Source organism: Chiloscyllium punctatum, chromosome 5, assembly GCF_047496795.1.
Source record: "Chiloscyllium punctatum isolate Juve2018m chromosome 5, sChiPun1.3, whole genome shotgun sequence".
Taxonomy (NCBI): Eukaryota; Metazoa; Chordata; class Chondrichthyes; order Orectolobiformes; family Hemiscylliidae; genus Chiloscyllium; species Chiloscyllium punctatum.
Window position 1 is genome coordinate 4476371 of NC_092743.1, and position 22042 is coordinate 4498412.

Sequence of the window (22042 nt, forward strand, 5' to 3'; positions counted from 1 at the left end):
GTGTTGTGTTGTGAGAAAAAGCAATCTCTACAAAAGGGAAGTAGAACCTGTGAATAATTGTAGTAAGGTCAAGGCTGTTCTAGAGCCATGGCAGTTGGAATACACTGGAGTGTCAATCTGGAGGCTCCACTTTAGGTTTCTTCCTATCTTCTTCCCAGTGTTATTGGTGCTGAGAGATAATAACTGAAGAAATTACTTGATTAGTATTGTGTTATGAAACTTTCATGATTCACTTGCAGTTGTGGCTTATGTAAAGAAGCAGTGATTGACTTCAGTACAATTTAGGTTACACAGTGTGGAAACAGGCCCTTCAGCCCAACAAGTCCACACTGACCTGAAGCGCAACCCACCCAGACCCCTAGATTTACCCCTTCACTTAACACTATTGGCTATGCTAAATTGCCCATTCACCTGACTTGCACATCTTTGGACGGTGGGAGGAAACTGGAGCACCCGGAGGAGACCCATGCAGACACTGGCAGAATGACTAGAGTTTGCAGTCACCAGAGGTGGAAATTGAACCCAGGTCTCTGCCGCTGTGAGGCAGCAGTGCTAACCACTGTCCCACCATGCTGCCCACAATTTCTGTTGAATATTCCAAAGTATCAACAATCTGTTGAAGTACAGGAAATAGGAGCAGGAACAAAGGAAAACTTAATTTATATAGTACCTTTCACAGGCAGGCATCCCAGAGTGCCCATCCCTCAATTATGTACACTTGAAGGCAACTCAGGTGGAAAATGTGTCAAACTCCTTTAAACATCAAGTGAGAGAATGGCTCAGTAATCTTTTTATAATCCCCAAGATAAAATTTCTTCAGGTAAGGTAGGAAAAAGGAAGCCTATTACCTCAGTGCAATGAGTGGAGAAACAAATTTAAGTTTTGGGCAAAAGCTGTAGTGAAATGGGAACATTTGAAAATAAAATGCAGGGAGTGGTAATGACCCAATTCTCTACCCAAACCCCCCCCCCCCCAAAAAACAAAACATTGATGGAAAGAGTTTAGAAAATTCAGATGAAAAACCAAGGACTTTAGTAAAATGGGACAGCTGGATGGCTCTCGAGACTGGACATGTTTCAAGTGGCCTCCTGCTACGTAGCAAGTGACTCAGGATAATCTGCATACTCTTAAATCATGTCAGCTTGATCCCATCCTGATAACTACATCCAACCCTACAGCCGAATAGGAGGACAAATCAGTGTTCAAATCCTGGAAGTGAACCCACAACCTTTCACCCAAAAACTAGAAGGATGTCGAAATTAGCTGTCAGCCAGCATAATTACTGACTTCACTTCCCTCACACAAGTCCCTCCAAAATTCATTTAGTGATTTAAATGTTTAAATTGACATTTAAAGTGGTGACTTACAATATCCTTAAAAGGGTTTAATGGAAGTTGCTACATTCAGGTCTCTATACTTTTAAAAAGTATGACATATGACAACTAAACATCAGCCAAAAAGAAATCTGAACAATCATTTATTTCAGAATGTTTACATGTTACAATGAAAAATTCAAAGCAAACCTTCAGCTTCACATGGAGATATCCTTCAAGTACATGAGCAGGCAGGCAAAGTGAAGCTGCTTGGGAAAAATGTCAATCTTCACTGGCAATTGGACCCATTTCACAGCTCACATTAGCACTGTGTCCATTACCCATCGATAAAGTGGTCTAAAGCGGAATCTGCACAAGTGCAGAGGAATGGAAGAGAAAGCAGAAGGAACTGGGCAGAATGCATTATCAGGATGGGCAAAGGCAGAGCTGTGAAAAAACACTGATGGTTGCTTTCAAAAAGACAAAGCTTTGGACAGTGACAGACACCCTAGAAGTTAGAAGCACTTGCGATGGACAATGGATGGCCCAGACTCATCATACTCCTGCTTACTGATCCACATTTGCTGGAAGGTGGAGAGAGAAGCCAAGATGGAACCTCCGATCCATACTGAATACTTCCTCTCTGGGGGAGCTATGATCTTAATCTTCATTGTGCTCGGAGCCAAGGCTGTGATTTCCTTCTGCATCCGATCAGCAATACCTGGGAACATGGTGGTTCCACCAGACAGGACAATGTTAGCATACAGATCCTTCCTGATATCTACATCACATTTCATTATACTATTATAAGTGGTCTCGTGGATGCCAGCTGACTCCATACCAATGAAGGAGGGCTGGAACAAGGTTTCTGGGCACCTGAAGCGCTCGTTGCCGATGGTGATGACCTGACCATCAGGCAGCTCGTAACTTTTTTCCAAGGATGAGGAGGTGCTGGCTGTCTGCATCTCAGCTTCAAAGTCCAGGGCCACGTAAGCAAGTTTCTCCTTGATGTCACGCACAATCTCCCTCTCGGCTGTGGTCGTGAAGGAATACCCACGTTCGGTCAGGATCTTCATCATGTAATCAGTGAGATCCCGGCCAGCCAAGTCCAATCTCAGGATGGCATGAGGCAAGGCGTACCCTTCGTAGATGGGCACGGTGTGGGACACGCCGTCACCAGAATCTAGCACAATGCCAGTCGTACGCCCGGAGGCGTACAAGGACAGCACGGCTTGAATGGCAACGTACATGGCTGGTGTGTTGAAGGTCTCAAACATGATCTGGGTCATCTTCTCCCTGTTGGCTTTGGGGTTGAGGGGTGCCTCTGTGAGGAGAACAGGATGTTCCTCTGGGGCCACTCGCAATTCGTTGTAGAAGGTGTGGTGCCAGATCTTCTCCATGTCATCCCAGTTGGTCACAATACCATGTTCAATTGGGTACTTCAGGGTCAGAATGCCCCTCTTGCTCTGGGCTTCATCTCCAACATAACTGTCTTTCTGACCCATTCCAACCATCACCCCCTAGAACAAGAAACAGAGGATGAGTTCACAATGAATTCAAATAAGGTTGAACTACAAGCCAATCGGAAATCTCCTGTTGAGGAATACAGCAGCATAATTATGTGTTCTTCAGTGCTAACAGTTGAGCCTGCTCACAGACCTATAACTGATCCTGACAGGCTTTCGAGTTGTTGATCACTTCATTAGGGTATAGAGAATGTGTTTTACAGTCCAAGGCTACATCTCACTATAGGCATTTTAGGATTTTGATATCAGAAACTTACATTTGTCTTCTTTCCACAATTATATCCTCATGATCTTTACTCCATCCCTTTAATGAAAGGTTCAGCAATAGAGATAGTGATATCAGCAAGAGAGTGGAGTATATATAAGCTCTAGATAAGTGTTTACATTGGACATTCAAACTCTGGTGACAAAATATAGAGTTGATTCAATGCTAATGCGTGAAGCAGGGACTGAGGAAGAGTGTCCCTATATCTTCACTAGGAGGACTGGGTTAGTCAATTTTAAAAATGAACTTGGACATATAGTTCAAATGGGTCAATCATATGTTGTGAATGGAGTCTACAAGCAGCATTAATGTGAATCTCAGTTGCTGTAAGGGTCTCAAAAACAAAAAAATCCACCCTATCCAACAGGTTGGGAAGATTGCTACAATAACCCAATGCTGACACAAAGCTCACATCAGAATAACAGAAAAAGTCAATGGGACTGGAACTATTTGCTGAGTGGAAAGAGACATTAGGCAGCATCTGAGAGGAGCGATGACATTTTGGACGGAAGCCCTTTATCAGGAATGTACCCCCAGCACCACCATCCCTCCCCCAACTACTGGAGGGGAGGGGGGGGGGAGAAAGGTGGTTGGGGAGAATGGTAGCTTGGAAGGAAACAAGTCAGTGCAAGTGAGGAGTAATGGTGATAGGTCAGAGTGAGGGTGGAGTGGACAGGTAGGAGAAATTCACGAGGACAGTGCTGAGTTGGAGGGTTGGATCTGGGATAAGGTTGCAGGGGAGGGGGGAGGGGGCTGGCAGGAAAACAGATGAGGAAGCTGGTGAGAGGGATATTGATGCAATGTCGTTGGAGAGTCCCAAGGCAGACGATGAGGTGTTCTTCCTCCAGGCATTGGGTAGCAAGGATTTGTCAGTGGAGATGGCTTCAGACTTTGATGTCTTTGTGTAATGGAGGGGGAGCACAGGGAGTGAGGTTTTGGGTGCATCTGAGATGTGGAGCATTTGAAATAACATCTCCAGAACACATGCACCCAACAACCCTACTGCCAACCACTTCAACTCCCAAGGACATGAAAGTCCTGGGTCACCTCCACTGACAAATCCTAGCTACCCAATGCCTGAAGGAAGAACACCTATTCTGTTGTGGGACCCTCCAGCCACATTGCAGTAGATCTATTTCACCAGTTTCCCCATCTCTCCTCCACTACTTTATCCCAGATCCAACCCTCTGGAACTTCTCCCACCTATCTGCTCCACCTTATCACCCCACACCTGCATCAACTTATCTTCTAAGCTACCTTCCCCACTGCTATTATCTCAGCCCCATAACCTTACACCCCCCACCCCCAATAATCCTGAAGGACTTATGCTGAAATAAGACACTCCTGCCTCTGATGAAGCAGAGAGAAAAAAAAGGGAGGATGGCAGATGCTGGAGATCAGATCTGAAAATGTATTGCTGGAAAAGCACAGGAGGTCAGGCAGCATCCAAGGAGCAGGAGAATTGACATTTCAGGCATAAGGGCTTATGCCTGAAACGTCGATTCTCCTGTTCCTTGGATGCTGCCTGCCCCTGCTGTGCTTTTCCAGCACCACACTGATCTCAAGCATCTGCTGTCCTCACTTTCTCCTGGAACAAATTTGAGGCAAAGTGAACATATATCAATGAGCCTCATCCACAATATTTCCCCAACCCAGCTCCAGAGCAGAGATTAGTCAAACAGAATCACTTCCACAAAAGTTTATGTTGTGACTGGGAGTGGTGTAGAGCCTCTCCTTCCACTGGAAGAGCCATGACACACTGCATTTTCACTGCTCCTGTTATTAAAACCTTCTGTGCTCTTTATGCATTATTGCCAAATTTCACCTAATCATCCCCTACCCAGCACTTTAGAGAAACAAATCAGTGCTGTGATCTTTAACCTTGCTTTAAAAGGTCCAGTAGATTCTCAGTGCACAAGGAGAATATCAACTCCTTGAAAGAAATAGTTTCTCCCACACCTAGTGCTTCCCTGTAATATTCAAATTTTCCATTTCAGTACAGGCAATTCCTTTTTAAAGTGCTCCTGTTGGATCTGCGTCAACTATGGCCACACAACATTATCCAAACAAAGTTGTTTGGAGAAAATCTAAACCCAACTGCATCCTTCTCCCATTGCTCCAGACTGGGTGGGGAACACAATGTTGGAGAAACTCAGAAGGTCTGGCAGCATCTGTGGCAAGAGGAACACAGCTAAAGTTTCAAGACGGACATGACTCAGCACAAATGGAGGCAGCTGGAATGGTGCTTTGTTTTTTAAAAAAAGTTATGACCAGAGTGGGGGATGCTAACGAAAGAAGAGGAGAAGAAACATATTTGATGACACCCAGAATAAAACAAAGAGAGACAGGCATGCTAACGGAGTGAAAGTGATATACAATAGGTATGAGTCCTCTATACAGAGATCAAAATCAAAAAAGATTGGGTGAATAAGATTGGAGAACAGAGGTCATGTTTTGTATAACTCTATGGAGTCAGTCTGTAAAGGGACTAGGTATTACTCCTCCAGCTTGCAAACAGCTTGGTTGGTACACTGAAGCAGGAACAGGACAAAAAGCATGCTAACATAACCTGTCATTGCCTTGAAGTCCTGAACCTGGAGGAATTTTGTTAGCAAACACCAATCATCTTTCGTTATTTGTGCCAATGGGAATGTTCACAAATGTCTGCTTCTTGTGGCTTTACTTAATCAAGAAAACAAACCACTCTACTTAGACTCATGATGTTTTGAGATTCTCAAAACACATTCAATCCATGACAGCAATCCTTTTCATCAAACTCACCACTTCGATAGTGGTGGGGTTGGTTAGCTCAGTTTTCATACAGAGCAATACCAACATGTTTCTCTGCTGTGCTTGAATGAAGGACTTTCTCTCAGCCTCCACCCCCCACCCCCTCCTTCAGAGGCATCGTGACCCTCAGGTTAAGCCACCAGTCATCTTTCTCTAAGAGAGCAGTCCTCTAGGATTATGATAACTTTATTCTTTAGTGTTGACTGCATTGGTGTATCTGGAAAGCTATTGGGCTCTCAAACCAACTGAATTCAACAGTAAAGCCTATGACAGACTAGCAACTCAATAACTTTCCTCCAGGTGCTCCGGTTTCCTCCCACAGTCCAAAGATGTGCAGGTCAGGTGAATTGGCCATGCTAAATTGCCCGTAGTGTTAGGTAAGGGGTAAATGTAGGGGTATGGGTAGGTTGCGCTTCAGTGGGGTGGTGTGGACTTGTTGGGCCAAAGGGCCTGTTTCCACACTAATCTAATCAAAAAAAAACTTGGAGATAGTGAAAACTGCAGCTGCTGTAGAGTTAGGTTAAACCAGAGCACCCAGAGGAAACCCACGCAGACACGGGGAGAATGTGCAAACTCCACACGGTCAGTCACCTGAGGCAGGAATTGAACCTAGGTCTCTGGTGCTGTGAGGCAGCAGTGCTAACCACTGTGCCACCGTGCCGCCCATAAATCCCAGCTGTCTTGTATAACCTGATACTACTCTATAATACTGTAGGTGATGTTCCTCTTGCTCCATATCTTCATGTTCAGTAGACTGATGCTGCTCTTCCAGCTCTTCAGCACAATTCCATCCCTCTTTGCTTGTTCCATTCATGCAGGACAAAGTATGTAAATGTTACTATAACACACTCTATAACCTGTCTGGACTGCACTGCACATCCCCACTCCCACCTCATCCAAACTGATCCAAGCATTGGAACCCCCTATTCCAAAGGCCTACCTTCTGTTCCACCATGGTCCTGGTGAAAGAATAGGCTGCATTCTAACTACAGCAATAATATTTTGGGTTGGATACAGTGGATATCAATACTTAGCAACAATTTACATAATTCACTGCTTTTCTTTTGAAAATGTAATCTGGAATTTAAGTTACAGAAGATTTGTGGGGTCTCCAGTGGGGATGAAGCACCGATATACCAGAAACATGCTGGGATGTGGTGGGATAAGGTGGCCCTGGATACAACTTACTTCCAGTTTTCCCACTGTGGGAAGGGGTAGCAGTACCAGATAGAGAAGCCCAAAAAAAAAGAACAATAAATGTTAAAATACAGAGCCGGACCAGAGGGTACCAAGAAGCAATTCTTCAGAACACAGGAGAAACTCAACACAAAACCAAATAAAGTGTAGATACAAGTGGTAACGGAGGAAGCACTTCACAATTTCAAACAGGCCAATCAACATCAGTACACAAGCATATCAACCCATATAAAGCAAGGTTTCAGATAACCAAAAACCACAGCCTAATTTGAATCAGAAGTGGTTCAAGGAACTGAGTAACTTCCTCTCACTGCTTCTCAGGCACATCGAACCATTTACTGACAAGGTTAAAGCACACCAGGGAGATTAAAACTGTACAGAATAAAGAGGAATCCTAAGGGAGGAGCAAACATTGCCTGAAACACTGCTCCAGGAGACTGGGAAAGGAATGCCTAGGTATAAGCTAGATCATCCCACACCTGGCTTAACCCTGTCCTGGCCACAATTCAAGGCTCAGGTTTCAGTTCCCTTAGCTTAAAGTTGGTTTTACAAAACTGGAGCATGTTACTGCACAAGGAGAGAAAAACTCAGTACGACTCATTCCAACAGCAAAGCCATCAGTCCCACTTCTAATATTCCTGCAACGCCAGCTGGGAGAGATATTTAAGTTATCCTTCAGCAGTTACTATTACCACCATATCCAAATCAAACTGCATTTCAAAATGTCCCCCATTTTATGGGTATATATTTCAGCCTCATTTTATGGAGGAAGAAAAAAAAAGTGACCTCAAAAGGGTTCCCTTTTATGTAAGTAGTAGAATCTAACTTTCAGCATTGACAGTTTCCCCACTGACACCAGATAAGACCATCATGATTCAACAGTTAAAAATCACACAACACCAGGTTATAGTCTAACAAGTTTAATTGGAAGCACACTAGCTTTCAGAGCAACACTCCTTCAGGTGAAGGAGCAACACTGAAAGCTAGTGCTTCCAATTAAACTTGTTAGACTATAACCTGGTGTTGTGTGATTTTTAACTTTGTACACCCCAGTCCAACACCGGCATCTCCGAATCATGATTCAACAGGAACAACTCAGTAAAGGGGTGAGATACAACCCCAAACAGGAATAACCCCACACTGACGGCCACACCCAAACTGCAAGAGTAGGAGCTAGCAAGGGTTAAAGTCAAACCCCAGTCTCCAAAGGAAAGAGAATGTAGGCCACAAACAGTGCAGCAAAAGAGGAAGCCGTAACAAGTTTACAGTTACAAGAAACAAAGACTCCACACCCAAAGGGGAAAGAAAAACCCAGCCATAAAGGATAGGGACACTGAAAGACCATCCACAGAGAGCTCACCTGGTGACGGGGGCGTCCCACAATGGAGGGAAACACAGCCCTGGGAGCATCATCACCTGCAAAGCCAGCCTTACACATTCCAGACCCATTGTCGACCACCAGAGCTGCAATTTCATCTTCGGCCATGGTTTAGAATCTGCAGGAGGTGACTGAAAGAGACAAAAAAAAGGGGAGATGCCCATTGACATAGACACAAGACAGGAATTTTTTTAAAAAAAGCACTAACACAATACAGGAAGAGACATAGCTCACTAACTTGAAACAGACCTCACTACAACTTCTGGAACTTCCTTTTTTTTCCCACAAGAACAAACCCCAACACAAATTACAGACCCCCCCCCATCCAACCAATGTCCCAGCATTCAAAACTGAGAGCCCATTAGACACCTCTGAGCAAAGACAAGCCTTCACTCCTACCACACCTTATTTTCCAAGCAGCACCTACCTCTCACACAAAATGCTTTCTCTGCTTCTGCAAGAAGGAAATGAGACTGTTACTCTGCCTGCCTGTTGTCTTTATTAGTACTGAGCACCTCCCAGTCTCATCACTCAGCAGCTAGCCAATGAGCAGCAAGGGGAGGAACTGGTCCAGTTCAGGCTGCCTATCAGACAGGAGCTTCCACCTTCAACTTTTCAACCAGGGCTTTGGTGCATTGTACATTTTATATATATATAGCCTGTAGTATAGGAGAGAGGGTGTACTGCACTGTCAGAGGGTCAGTGTTGAGGGAATGCTGCAGTGTCAAAGGGTCAGTGTTGAGGGAGTGCCACACTGTCGGAGGGTCAGTGCTGAGGGAGTGCCGCATTGTCGGAGGGTCAGTTCTGAGGGAATGCCATACTGTCGGAGGGTCAGTGCTGAGGGAATGGTGCAGTGTCAAAGGGTCAGTGTTGAGGGAGTGCCGCACTGTCGAAGGGTCAGTGCTGAGGGAATGCCACACTATCGGAGGGTCAGTGCTGAGGGAATGCCACACTGTCAGAGGGTCAGCGCTGAGGGAGTGCCTCTCTGTTGGAGGGTCAGTGCTGAGGGAACGCCGCACTGTCAGAGGGTCAGCGCTGAGTGAGTGCTTCATTGTCAGATGATCAGTGCTGAGGGATTGCCACACCATCAGAGGCTCAGTGTTGAGGGAGTGCTTCATTGTCAGACGGTCAGTGCTGAGGGAGTGCTGCATTGTCGGAGGGTCAGTGCTGAGGGATTGCTGAGGGAGTGCCACACCGTCAGAGGCTCAGTGTTGAGGGAGTGCTACATTGTTGCAGGGTCAGTGCTGAAGAAGTGCAGCACTGTCGGAGGGTCAGTCTGAGGGTGTACTGCACTGTCGGAGGGTCAGTGTTGAGGGAGTGCTTCATTGTCGGAAGGTCTGTGCTGAGGGAATGCCACACTGTCGGAGGGTCAGTGCTGAGGGAGTGCCACACTGTCAGAGGGTCAGCCCTGAGTGAGTGCTGCATTGTCGGAGGGTCAGTCCTGAGGGAGTGCCGCACTGTCGGAAGGTCAGTGTTGAGGGATTGCTTCATTGTCGGAGGGTCAGTGCTGAGGGAATGCCACACTGTCGGAGGGTCAGTGCTGAGGGAATGCTGCACTGTCGGAGGGTCAGTGCTGAGGGAGTGCCGCACTGTCGGAAGGTCTGTGCTGAGGGAATGCCACACTGTCGGAGGGTCAGTGCTGAGGGAATGCCGCACTGTCAGAGGGTCAGTGCTGAGGGAGTGCCACACTGTCAGAGGGTCAGTGCTGAGGGAGTGCAGCATTGTCGGAAGTTTGCCTCTCTTTCCCTTCATTGCCTTCTTTTGTTATTTTGATACATTCATCTTGGTAAGTCCTTGTCTCAATATTTGTTTGCTTGTTATGGCCAGCCAGTGACTCCTTCCTCTCAGTGTACTGGCAACATACAGCATCTCTACCGCTTTCTGATTTTTACTGATAATATCAACATTATCAATTTTGGGGAATCTACATTGGTCCTGATCACTTTTTTCCCTAATCTCTTTGTATTTATTTGCCTTGACTTTGATGTGCCTCACAAAATATCTTTGCAAACTCCCATTTGAAAACTTTCCTGTTTCTTCAGTTTCTTTATTGCTTTTCCATTTGCCAAAGTTTGTCAAGATTAGCCTACTTCTGTTCCTTTTTACTTTTTTAACCAAGCTTGGTGTTTTTCTGTTGTCCCTGAGCACATTATTTATCAACAGCTTTACCTCCTGGCAGGAGAGCTGTTGTCTCCTGTAAATGTGTTTGTTCACATTGATTTCTTCTCTTGAAGACTTTCAAATAATCTTGTCACTGTTGGCCATGAACAGATGGGCCCATTTTACTGTGGATCCTGTCAGTTGCGACGCACATTGAAATGAATTGAACTGAGTCACAGTGAAAAGCTTGGTCTTGTGAGCAATACAGGCAGGTCACAGAGTTAAGTCGCATAGATAGTAAATAATAGATAAACAGCAGCAAAAACAAAAACACAGGTTTAGGCAAATGTTAAGAGTTTGAGAGTCTATTCAGTATTCTAACAACAATAGGGTAGAAACTGTTTCGAAACCGGCTGGTGCATGTGTTCAGGCTTCTGTACCTTCTCCCCAATGGTAGAGGTTGTAGAAAAACATTGCCAGGGTGGGATGGATCTTTGAGAATGCTGGCGGCCTTTCCTTGACAGCGGGCCTGGTAGATGGATTCTATAGATGGGAGGTTGACCTTTGTGATTATCTGGGCCGAGTTCACCACTCTCTGCAACCGGCTCTGATCTTGAATGGTACAGTTACCACACCAGGCAGTGATACATCCAGACAGAATGATCTTGATGGCACACCTATAAAAATTGGTAAGGGTATTTACCATCATGCCAAATTTCTTCAGCTGCCTGAGGGAGAAGAGATGTTGTTAGGCCTTTGTAACCAATGCATCCATATGAAGAGTCCAAGAAAGCTTGTTGTGGATGACCACTCCCAGGAGCTTGACACTCTCCACTCATTCCATCTCTGTGGTGTTAATGTGGAGGGGGGGCATGAGTAATATCCCGCTGGAAGTCAATAATAAGTTCCTTGGTTTTACTGGCACAGAGAGCTAGGTCGTTCTCAGTGCACCATTTTTCCAGGTCTTCCATCTCCTGTATGTAGTCTGTTTCATTGCCATCTTGAGATTTGACTGACTATGGTGGGGTCATCAGTGAACTTGTAAATGGCATTAGTCTGGTAAGTCATTGAAGGCAGAATTAGCTAAAGGTAGAACTTTAGTCACTGTTTCATGGTTCTCGCTCTGAAACACTATGTTGTAATCTTTAAAGCATTATTATTTAAACTGCTGATATCATTTTCCTCCTATCTTTCCTGTATCCCTGATATTCAGGAATTTTGATTATCCAGGCCTCTTTTCTGGAGCTCGATCTCAGTGAACATTTTCCTTTGTGATTATTTGTGATGGAAACATTGCTACACTAACTTCCATTCCAATCTACTTTGGACCATATCTGCTGTCACCCAATTCCATTTTGTTTCAAGTTGTTTCTCCTACTCTTCTGTGTACCTCATTTCAACTTTAATACACGCTGATACCAAAACTAACTAATTTTGAATCATCTCCATATTCTCATTAATTTTTTTAAAATGTCTGTACCAGCATTCACCCCACCCCCATCCCTAATTGCCCACGAGAAGATGATGATCACAATGTGTACTGCCATCCATCATTTCTAAGTGCCTCGGTTCGTTCCTGTTTACATGCCAATTTTCAGTTTAGCAATAAGAGGCTTATAAAGTAATTAGGTAGTTTCTTTTGCATTTCTGGAACCATTTATCAGTTATAAGAATAGACTTGCCCTAACTACAAAGACTATGGGGAGGTCTGTCACCCAGAAGGTCTTATTTTACTCTAATCTTAAATCCACATGATATTATCACAATGTTTGGTGCTTATTAAACTCAATTAAAAAAAAATCCTTCCCATTCATGGAGAACACTGGGAAGCTGCCTTCCTGACTGATCACAGCTCCTGCAGTAGGTATGTGCACACTGATGTTGCAGGATCTCGAGGCAGTGACAGTGAAGGAGTGACGGTCTGTTTCCAAGTCAAGATTGTGTGTGGCTTGGAGGGAAATATTCTTTTGGTATTATCCCTGCTCACCTGCTGTCCTCATCTTTGAAATGCTACAGGTTGCAGGTTTCAAAGATGCTGCTGAAGGAGCCTTAGTGAGTGGCTGCAATGTCTTTTGTAGAAAATACACACATTTGTCAAACTATGTCCTAGGTGGAAGGAGTGAAGGTGTAAGGAGAGAATGCAGAGTGAATAGAATGGGATGCCAATCCCAGCAGGCTGCTTTGTCTTGGATAGTATCAAGTTGGAGTTGCACTCATCCAGGAAGTGGAAATTATCCTTTCACATTCCTGACTTACGCTTTATTGTTAATGAACAGGCTGGGTGGTCAGCATAACTACCAGCTTCTTACCTACTCCTCTTGCTGCGGTAATGGTCCAATTCAGTTGTTAGTCAATAGGAACCCCCAAGGATGTTAAGCCTTTGAACATGTTTTCAATAGCCAACCTCTTATTCTGAGATTGTGCCATCTAGTTCTAGATTCTCGCACAAGGGAAACAACCGTGGGAGCGAATTAACACAGATGCTGAAACCTGTACTGAAAACAAAACATGCTGGAGATCACAGCGGGTCAGGCAGTATCCATGGAGAGAGAACAAGCTAACGTTTCAAGTCTAGATGACTCTTCATCAGAGAAACAGCCTTTATGCATCTAATTTATATCAACTTTCTAAAGCATCTAATTTATTTCAACAAGCTCGTCCATTTTCAGCAGCAGCAGAAGTGGGGAGAGCAAGGACCGGGGGCTGCTTGGAAGGTAAACCTCCCCCCAAAAGGACTTACCTCAAGAGTCAGGGAGAGCGAGGAGCTGAGTGGGAGTGGTCAAACTGCACTCTGGGAAGGCGAGTGAACTAATATATTTGGGCAACGGCTGAACTCGAGATATGACATGTAGCGTCTGCCACCTTCCACCTCAGGTGTCGATAAGGTTTTCTATTTCTTTTTTATTGTGTGATTGGTAAAACATTTTCTTTTTCTCTTATCTATTATTTGATATTATGGTTTGACTAAGTTAAGTTTAAGATTAAAAATAGCAGGAGATCTCAGACCAGTGTTATGCTCCTCTTGCTCAACATGGAAGTTCTGGGACGCGGCTGATGTTCCTGGCTCCTTCACATGGAGGAAGTGTGTCCAGCTGCAGCTCTTGTTAGACCTCATGACAGCTCTGGAGCTGCAGATGCACTCACTTTGGAGCATCCGTGATGCTGAGGTGGTCATGGATAGCACTTTTAGTGAATTGGTCACACCGCAGATTAGGATTGCTGAGGGAGAAATGGAATGGGTGACCAAATGGCAAAGAAAGAGCAGGAATGCAGTGCAGGTGTTCCCTGCGGTCATCTCCGTCCAAAACAGGTGTACCGCTTTGGAGGCTGTTGGGTAGATGGCTCACCAGGGGAAGGCAGCAATAGCCAGGTTCATGGCACCATGACTGGCTCTGCTGTACGGAAGGGCAGGAAACAGAGTGGAAGGGCTATAGTCATAGGGGATTCAATTGTAATGGGCGCAGATAGGTGGTTCTGTGGTTGAAAATGAGACTCCTGAATGGTATGTTGCCTCCCAGGTGCACAGGTCAGGGATGTCTCCGATTGGCTGCAGAACATTCTCAAGGGGAGGGTGAACAGCCTGTTGTCATGGTGCATATAGGCACCAATGATATAGGTTAAAAACAGGACGAGGTCCTACAAGCAGAATTTAGGGAGTTAGGAGACAAGTTAAACAGTAGGAGCTCAGAGTTAGTAACCTCAGGATTGCTACCAGTGTCACATGTTAGTCAGAGTAAGACAGAAACAATAGGCAGGATGAATGTGTGGTTTGGGAAATGGTGGGGGAGGGAGAGGGTCAGAGTTTTGGCAACAGTTCTGGAGGTGGTGGGACTATTACAAATTGGACAGTCTACACCTTTTAGAAAACACCTCCGACACCACCTTTACCATCCCCAGATAAGTCCCGTCCCACCGGCAGTGCAGACCCAGCAGAGGTGGTGGCACAGTGGTATACATTCGGGAGGGAGTTGCCCTGGGAGTCCTTGACTTCGACTCTGGACCCCATGAAGTCTCATTGTTTCAGGTTAAACATGGGCAAGGAAACCTCTTTCTGGTTACCACGTACCGTCCTCTTATGGCTGATAAAGCAGTACCCCTCCATGTTGAACATCACTCAGAGGAAGCACTGAGGGTGGCAAGGACACAAACTGTCCTCTAGGTGGGGGATTTCAGTGTCCCACCACCAAGAGTGGCTCAACAGCAGCATTACTGATCGAGCTGGTCGGGTCCTAAATGACATCGCTGCTGGACTAGGTCTACGGCAGGTGGTGAAGGAACCAACAAAAGGGAAAAACATACCTGACCTCATCTTTACCAATCTGCTGGCTGCAGAAGCATCTGTCCATGACAGTGTCAGTAAGAGTGACCACTGCACTGTCCTGGTGGAGACAAAGTCCCGCCTTCCCATTGAGAGTACCCTCCATCGTACTGTGTCGCATTAACACCATGCTAAATGGGACAGACTTTGAACCAATCTAGTAGGCCAAGACTGGGCGTCCATGATGCACTGTAGACCAACAACAGCAGCAGAACTGTTGGGCAGCACGGGCCTCACAGCACCAGAGACCCGGGTTCAATTCCCGCCTCAGACAATTGTCTGCGTGGCGTTTGCACTTTCTCCTCCTGTCTGCATGGGTTTCCCCGGGTGCTCCGGTTTCCTCCCACCGTCACAAAGATGTGCAGGTCAGGTGAATTGGCCGTGCTAAATTGCCCGTAGTGTTAGGTGAAGGGGTAAATGTAGAGGAATGGGTCTGGGTGGGTTGCTCTTCAGAGGGTCAGTGTGGACTTGTTGGGCCGAAGGGCCTGTTCCACACTGTAAGTAATCTAATCTAAACTGTATTCCAGCACAATCTATAACCTCACGGTCCGGTATATCCCCCACTCAACCATTACCATCAAGCCAGGCGATCAACCCTGGTTCAACTGAGAGTGTAGGAGACCATGCCAGGAGCAGTACCAGGCATACCTGAAAATGGGGTGTCAACCTGGTGAAGCTACCAAACAGGACTATTTACCAAATAGCATAAATAGTAAGTGACAGACAGAGCTGAGCGATCCCACAACCAACAGATCAGATCTAAGCTCTACAGTCCTTCTACTTCCAGTGGTGAATGGTGGTGGATAATTAACTCACTCACTGGAGGAGGAGGCTTCACAAATATCCCCATCCTCAATGATGGGGGAGCCCAGCACATCAGGGCAAAGATAAGGCTGATACATTTGCAGCAATCTTCAGTCAGAAGTGCTGAGTGGATGATCCATCTTGGACTCCTCCCATGATCCCCAGCTTCACAGATACCAGGCTTCATTAGTTCATTCCACGTGATATCAAGGAAGGGCTGCAGACACTGGATACTGCAAAGGCATTGGGCCCTGAGAACATTCCGGCAATAGTACTGAGGAGGTGTGCTCTAGAACTTGCCGCTCCGCTAGCCAAGCTGTTCCAGTACAGTTCCAACACTGGCATCTACCCAACAATGTGGAAAATTGCCCAGGTATGTCCTGTACATAAAGAGCAGGAGAAATCTAACCCAGCCAATTATTGCCCAATCAGTCGACTCTCAATCATCAGTAAAGTGATGGAAGGGCTCATCAACAGTGCTATCAAGCAGCACCTGCTCAGTGATGCCCAGTTTGGGTGTCGCCAGGGTCACAGCTCCTGACCTCATTACAGCCTTGGTTCAAACATGGGCAAAAGAGCGAAATTTCAGAGGTGAGGTGAGAATGACAGCACTTGACATCAAGGCTGCATTTGACTGAGTATGGCATCAAGGAAAGGAACATGATGAATGTTGAGACTAGAGTTAGAAGTTTGATTAGTTTGGATCACGTTGACATAAGTAGGCAAGTGGTTATCAAGGTGGACAAATCCCCAGGACCGGATGGGATCTATCCCAGGTTGCTGAGGGAAGCAAGAGAGGAACTAGCTGGGGCCCTGGCAGGTATCTTTGTGGCATCTTTAAATACAGGTGAGGTGCCGGAGGACCGGAAGGTTGCTCATGTTGTCCCCCTGTACAAGAAGGGTAGTAGGGATATTCCGGGTAACTACAGACCAGTGAGCCTGACGTCAGTGGTGGGAAAGTTGCTGGAGAGGGTACTGAAGGACAGGATCTATTTATATTTAGAAAAGAATGGGCTTATCAGTGATAGGCAACATGGTTTTGTGTGGGGGAGATCGTGCCTTACCAACTTAATAGAGTTCTTGGGGGAAGTGACCAAGTTGATAGATGAAGGAAGGGCTTTTGAGGTTGTATACATAGAATTTAGTAAGGCGTTTGATAAGGTTCCCATTGTAGACAAATAGAGAAAGTGAAGTCACATGGTGTGCAGGGTGTCCTAGCTAGGTGGATAGAGAACTGGTTGAGCAACAGGAAACAGAGAGTAGTAGTTGAAGGGAGTTTCTCGAAATGGAGAAAGGTGACCAGTGGTGTTCCCTGGGGTCAGTATTGGGGCCACTGTTGTTTGTGATGTACATAAATGATCTGGAAGAGGGAACTGTTGGTATGATCAGCAAGTTTGCAGATGACACGAAGATTGGTGGAGTAGAAGAAAGCATAAGGGACTGTCAGAGAATACAGGAGGATATAGATAGCCTGGAGAGTTGGGCGGAAAAGTGGCAGATGGAGTTCAATCCAGACAAACGTGAGGTGATACATTTAGGCAAGTTTAATTCTAGAGCAAATTATACAATGAATGGAAGAGCCTTGGGAAAAGTTGATGGGCAGAGAGATCTGGGAGTTCAGGTCCATTGTACCCTGAAGGTTGCTTCACAGTTGGCTAGAGTGGTCAAGAAAATATGCTTGCCTTCATTGGACGGGGTATTTAGTATAGGAGCTAACAAATCATGTTAAAATTTTACAAGACATTGGTTCGGCCGCATTTAGACTACTGTGTACAGTTCTGGTCGCCATGTTACCAAAAGGATGTAGATGCTTTGGAGAGGATGCAGAGAAGGTTTACGAGGATGTTGCCTGGTATGGAAGGTACTAGCTATGAAGAGAGGTTGAGTAGGTTAGGTTTATTTTCACTAGAAAAAAGGAGATTGAGGGGAGACCTGATTGAGGTTTACAAAATCATGAAGGGTATAGACAGGGTGGATAGAGACGAGCTTTTTCCCAGGGTGAAGGATTCAATAACGAGAGGTCACACTTTCAAGGTGAGAGGTGAAAAGTTTAAGGGGGATACACGCGACAAGTACTTCACACAGAGGGTGGTGGGTGTTTGGAACGTTTTGCCAGCAGAGGTGGTAGAAGCAGGCACGGTAGATTAAATTGGGCGACAGGTTTAGACAGTAGATTTGGATCGGCTCAGGCTTGGAGGGCTGAAGGGCCTATTCCTGGGCTGTACATTTTCTTTGTTCTTTGTTCTAAGGAGCACTGGCAAAACTGAAATCAATGGGTCAAGAGTGTGGTGCTGGGAAAGCACAGCAGGTCAGAAAGCATTTGAGGAGCAGGAAAATCAATGTTTTGGCCAAAAGCCCTTCATCAGCAATATCGATTTTCCTGCTCCTTGGATGCTGTCTGATCTGCTGTGCTTTTCCAGCACCACACTCTTGACTCTAACCTCCAGCATCTGCAGTCCTTACTTTCGCCTGGAATCAATGGGTATCAGGGGGCAAGCACTCCTCTGGTTAGAGTCATACCTTTCACAAAGGAAGATGGTTGTGGTTGTGGAGAGTCAGTCATCTCAGCTACAGGATTCGCTCAGGGTAGTATCCCAGACCCAACAATCTTCAGCTGTTGCATCAATGACCTTCCCTGTGTCATAAGGTCAGACGTGGGGATTGTTAGCCGATGATTGCACGACTCCTCAGATACTGAAGGCTTGGGCCAACAAGTGGCAAGTAACATTCACACCACACAAATGCCAGACAGTGTCCATCACCAAGGAGAGACACTCTAACCATCACCCCTTGACATTCAACAGTATTACCATCACTGAATCCCCCACTGTCAACATCCTTGGGGTTACCATTGACCAGAAACTCAACTGGATTCACCACATAAACATAGTGGCTACTAGAGCAGATCAGAGACTAAGTACACTGCAGCGAGTAATGCACCTCCTGACACCCCAAAATCTATCAACAAGGCACAAGTCAGAAGTGTGATGGAATACTCCCCACTTGCCCTGGATGGTGCAGGTCCAACAACATTTAAGAAGTTTGACACTGTCCAGGACAAAGCAACCCACTTGATTGGCACTAATCCCTCCACCACCAATGCTCAGTAGCAGCAGTGTGTGCTACCTATAAGATGCATTGCAGAAATTCACCAAAGATCCTTATACTGCACCTTCCAAACCCATAGCCACTTCCAGCTTGATGGACAAGGGCAGTAGGTACTTGGGAACACCACCAGCTGCAATATCCCCTCCAAGCCACTCACTACCCTGACTTGGAAATATGCCGCCATTCCTTCAGTGTCACTGGGTCAAAATCCTGGAATTCCCTCCCAAGCAGCATTGTGGGTCAACCCACAGCAAGTGGACTGCAGCGATTCAAGAAGGCAGCTTACTACCACCTTCTCAAGGGCAAATAGGGATGGGCTATCAATGCTGGCCAGTGAGTGACACAGAAATCCCACAAATTAATAAAAAACAACTTTGGGCCAGATTGGAACCAATGTCCTTGGGGGTGCTTTTGCTAATGCTGTTGGGGAGGGTCTAAACTAATGTGGCAGGGGGATGGGAACCAAATGAGGAGGTTAGTGGACAGTAAGGAGGCAGTAACTAAAGCCTGTAAAGAACTGGATCATGAAGTCAGCGTGACTAAGGGGAAGAGTAGGCAGGGAGCAGATGATGAACGCAAAGGCACAGCTGGTCTGAGATGTATTAGTTTTAATGTGAGAAGTGTAGTCAGTATGGCAGATGAACATAGGGGTTGGATTAGTATCTGGGAGTATGATGTTATTGCTATTACTGAGACTTGGTTGGGGGAAGGGAACGATTGGCAACTAAGTATCCCAGGGTATTGATGCTTCAGGCAGGATAGAGAGGGAGGTAAAAGGGGTGGAGGAGTTGCATTACTGGCCAGAGAGGCTATCACCGCTGTGCTGAAGGAGGGCACTATGGAGGACTCGAGCACTGAGGCAATACAGGCAAAGCTTAGAAATAGGAAGGGTGTGGAAACAATGTTGGGGCTGTACTACAGGCCTCCCAACAGCGAGAGTGAGACAGAGGTACAGATTATGGAAAGATGTAGGAGTAACAGCGTAGTGTGAAAAGGAGATTTTAATTTTCCCAACATTGACTGGGATTCACTTAGTGTTAGAGGTCGAGATAGAGCATCCAGGAGGGTTTTCTAGAGCAGAATGTAAATAGTCCAACTTGGGAAGGGGCTATACTGGACCTGGTTTTGGGGAATGAGCCCAGCCAGGTGGTTGAAATTTCAGTCGGGGATCACTTTGGGAATAAATGATCACAATAAGTTTTAGAATATTCATGGACAAGGACGGGAGTGGTCCTAAAGGAAGAGCTAAACTGGGGGAAGGCCAACTATACCAACATTCAGCAGGAGCTGGGGAATGTAGATTGGAGCAGCTGTTTGAAGGTAAATCCACATTTAATATGTGGGAGGCTTTTAAAGAGAGACTTATTAGAATGCAGGACAGACATGCCCTTTTGAAAATGTGGGATGGAAATGGCAAGATTAGGCAACCATGGTTGACAGGTGAAATTGTGAGACTAGCTCAGAGGATAAAGGAAACGTACATAAGGTCTAGGCCACTGAAAACAGACGAAGCTTTAGAAGAACATTAGGAAAGTAGGACCAATCTGAAATGAGGAATTAAGAGAGCTAAAAAGGATCATGAAATATCTTTAGAAACAGGGTTAAGGAAAATCCCAAAACCTTTTATTCGTATATAAGGAGCAAGAGGGTAACGAGAGAAAGGGTTGGCCCACTCAAAGGATGAAAGTTATGCGTGGAGTCAGAGAGAATGGGTGAGATTCTTAACGAGTACTTTGTATCAGTATTCACAGAGGAGAGGGACATGATGATTGTTGAGGTTAGGGATAGATATTTGATTACTCTAGGTCAAGTTGGCATAAGGAGAGGGGAAGTATTGGTATTCTAAGGTGGACTAGTCCCTAGGTCCGGATGGGATCTATCCAGGTTACTGAGGAAGAGAGGAGACAGCTGGGGCCTTAACAGATATCCTTGCAACATCCCTGAACACAGGTGAGGTCCTAGAGGACTGGAGAATTGCTCCTGTTGACCACTTGTTTAAGAAAGGTAGCTGGGATAATCCAGTTAATTGTAGTCCGGTGAGCCTGATGTTAATATTCGGAAAGCTGCTAGAGAAAATATTGAGGGATAGGATCTATTTACATTGGGAAGAAAATGGGCTTAGAACATAGAACATAGATCATAGAAGAATACAGCGCAGTACAGGCCCTTCGGCCCTCGATGTTGCGCCGATCAAAGCCCACCTAACCTACACTAACCCACTATCCTCCATATACCTATCCAATACCCATAAAGAGGGAGCGTCCACCACTGCTACTGGCAGGGCATTCCATGAACTTACGACTCGCCGAGTGAAGAACCTACCCCTTGTCAGTAACGTCAACATAGTTTTGAGCAGCTTAATAGAATTTCAACTTAATAGAACTCTTTGAGGAAGTGACAAAGTCAATTGATGAGGGAAGGTCTATAGATGTCATATAGATGGACTTCAGTAAGATGTTTGATAAAGTTCCCCATAGTAGGCTGGAGAAAGTGAAGTTGCATGGTGTGCAGGGTGTACGAGCTGGATGGATAAAGAACTGTCTGGGCAGCAACAGACAGAGAGTAGTAGCGGAAGTGAGTTTCTCAAAATCGAGAGCTATGACCAGTGGTGTTCCACAGGGATCCGTACTGGGACCACTGTTTGTGATATACATAAATGATCTGGAGGAAGGTATAGGTGGTCTGATTAGCAAGTATGCAGATGACACTAAGACTGGTGAAGTAGCAGATAGTGAAGGAGTCTGTCAGAATACAGCAGAATATAGATAGACTGGAGAGTTGGGCAGAGAAATGGCAGATGGAGGTCAATCCAGGCAAATGCGAGGTGATGTATTTTCAAAGATCTGATTCAAGAGCAAACCATAAGGTAAATGGAAAAGCCGTGGGGAAAATTGATATACAGAGAGATCTGGGTGTTCAGGTCCATTGTTCCCTGAAGGTGACAATACAGGTCAATAGAGTGGTCAAGAAGGCATACAGCATGCTGTCCTTCATCAGACAGGGTATTGAGTACAAGAGTTGGCAGGTCATGTTACAGTTGTATAAGACTTTGGTTTGGCCACATTTGGAATACTGAGTACAGTTCTGATCGCCACATTACCAAAAGGATGTGGATGCATTTGAGGGGATGCAGAGGAGGTTCACTAAGATGTTGCCTTGTTTGGAGGGTGCCAGCTGTGAAGAGAGGTTAAGTAGGTTAGGATTATTTTCATTAAAAAAAAAAAAGAGGTTGAGGGGAGAACC

At 45.6% G+C, this 22042-nt stretch overlaps 1 protein-coding gene across 1 annotated transcript; it reads right to left on the reverse strand.

Annotated features, from left to right (window-relative positions):
- Positions 1 to 1460: 1460 nt before the first annotated feature.
- On the reverse strand, positions 1461 to 9022 carry LOC140476838 (actin, non-muscle 6.2). Its single transcript, XM_072569653.1, has 3 exons — positions 8897 to 9022; positions 8452 to 8600; positions 1461 to 2833 (listed from the first exon to the last, which is right to left on the reverse strand). The coding sequence occupies exons 2-3, from the start codon at positions 8575 to 8577 to the stop codon at positions 1829 to 1831; spliced, it is 1131 nt and encodes a 376-aa protein (XP_072425754.1). The 5' UTR covers positions 8578 to 8600; positions 8897 to 9022; the 3' UTR covers positions 1461 to 1828.
- Between the last annotated feature and the right edge of the window lie 13020 nt (positions 9023 to 22042).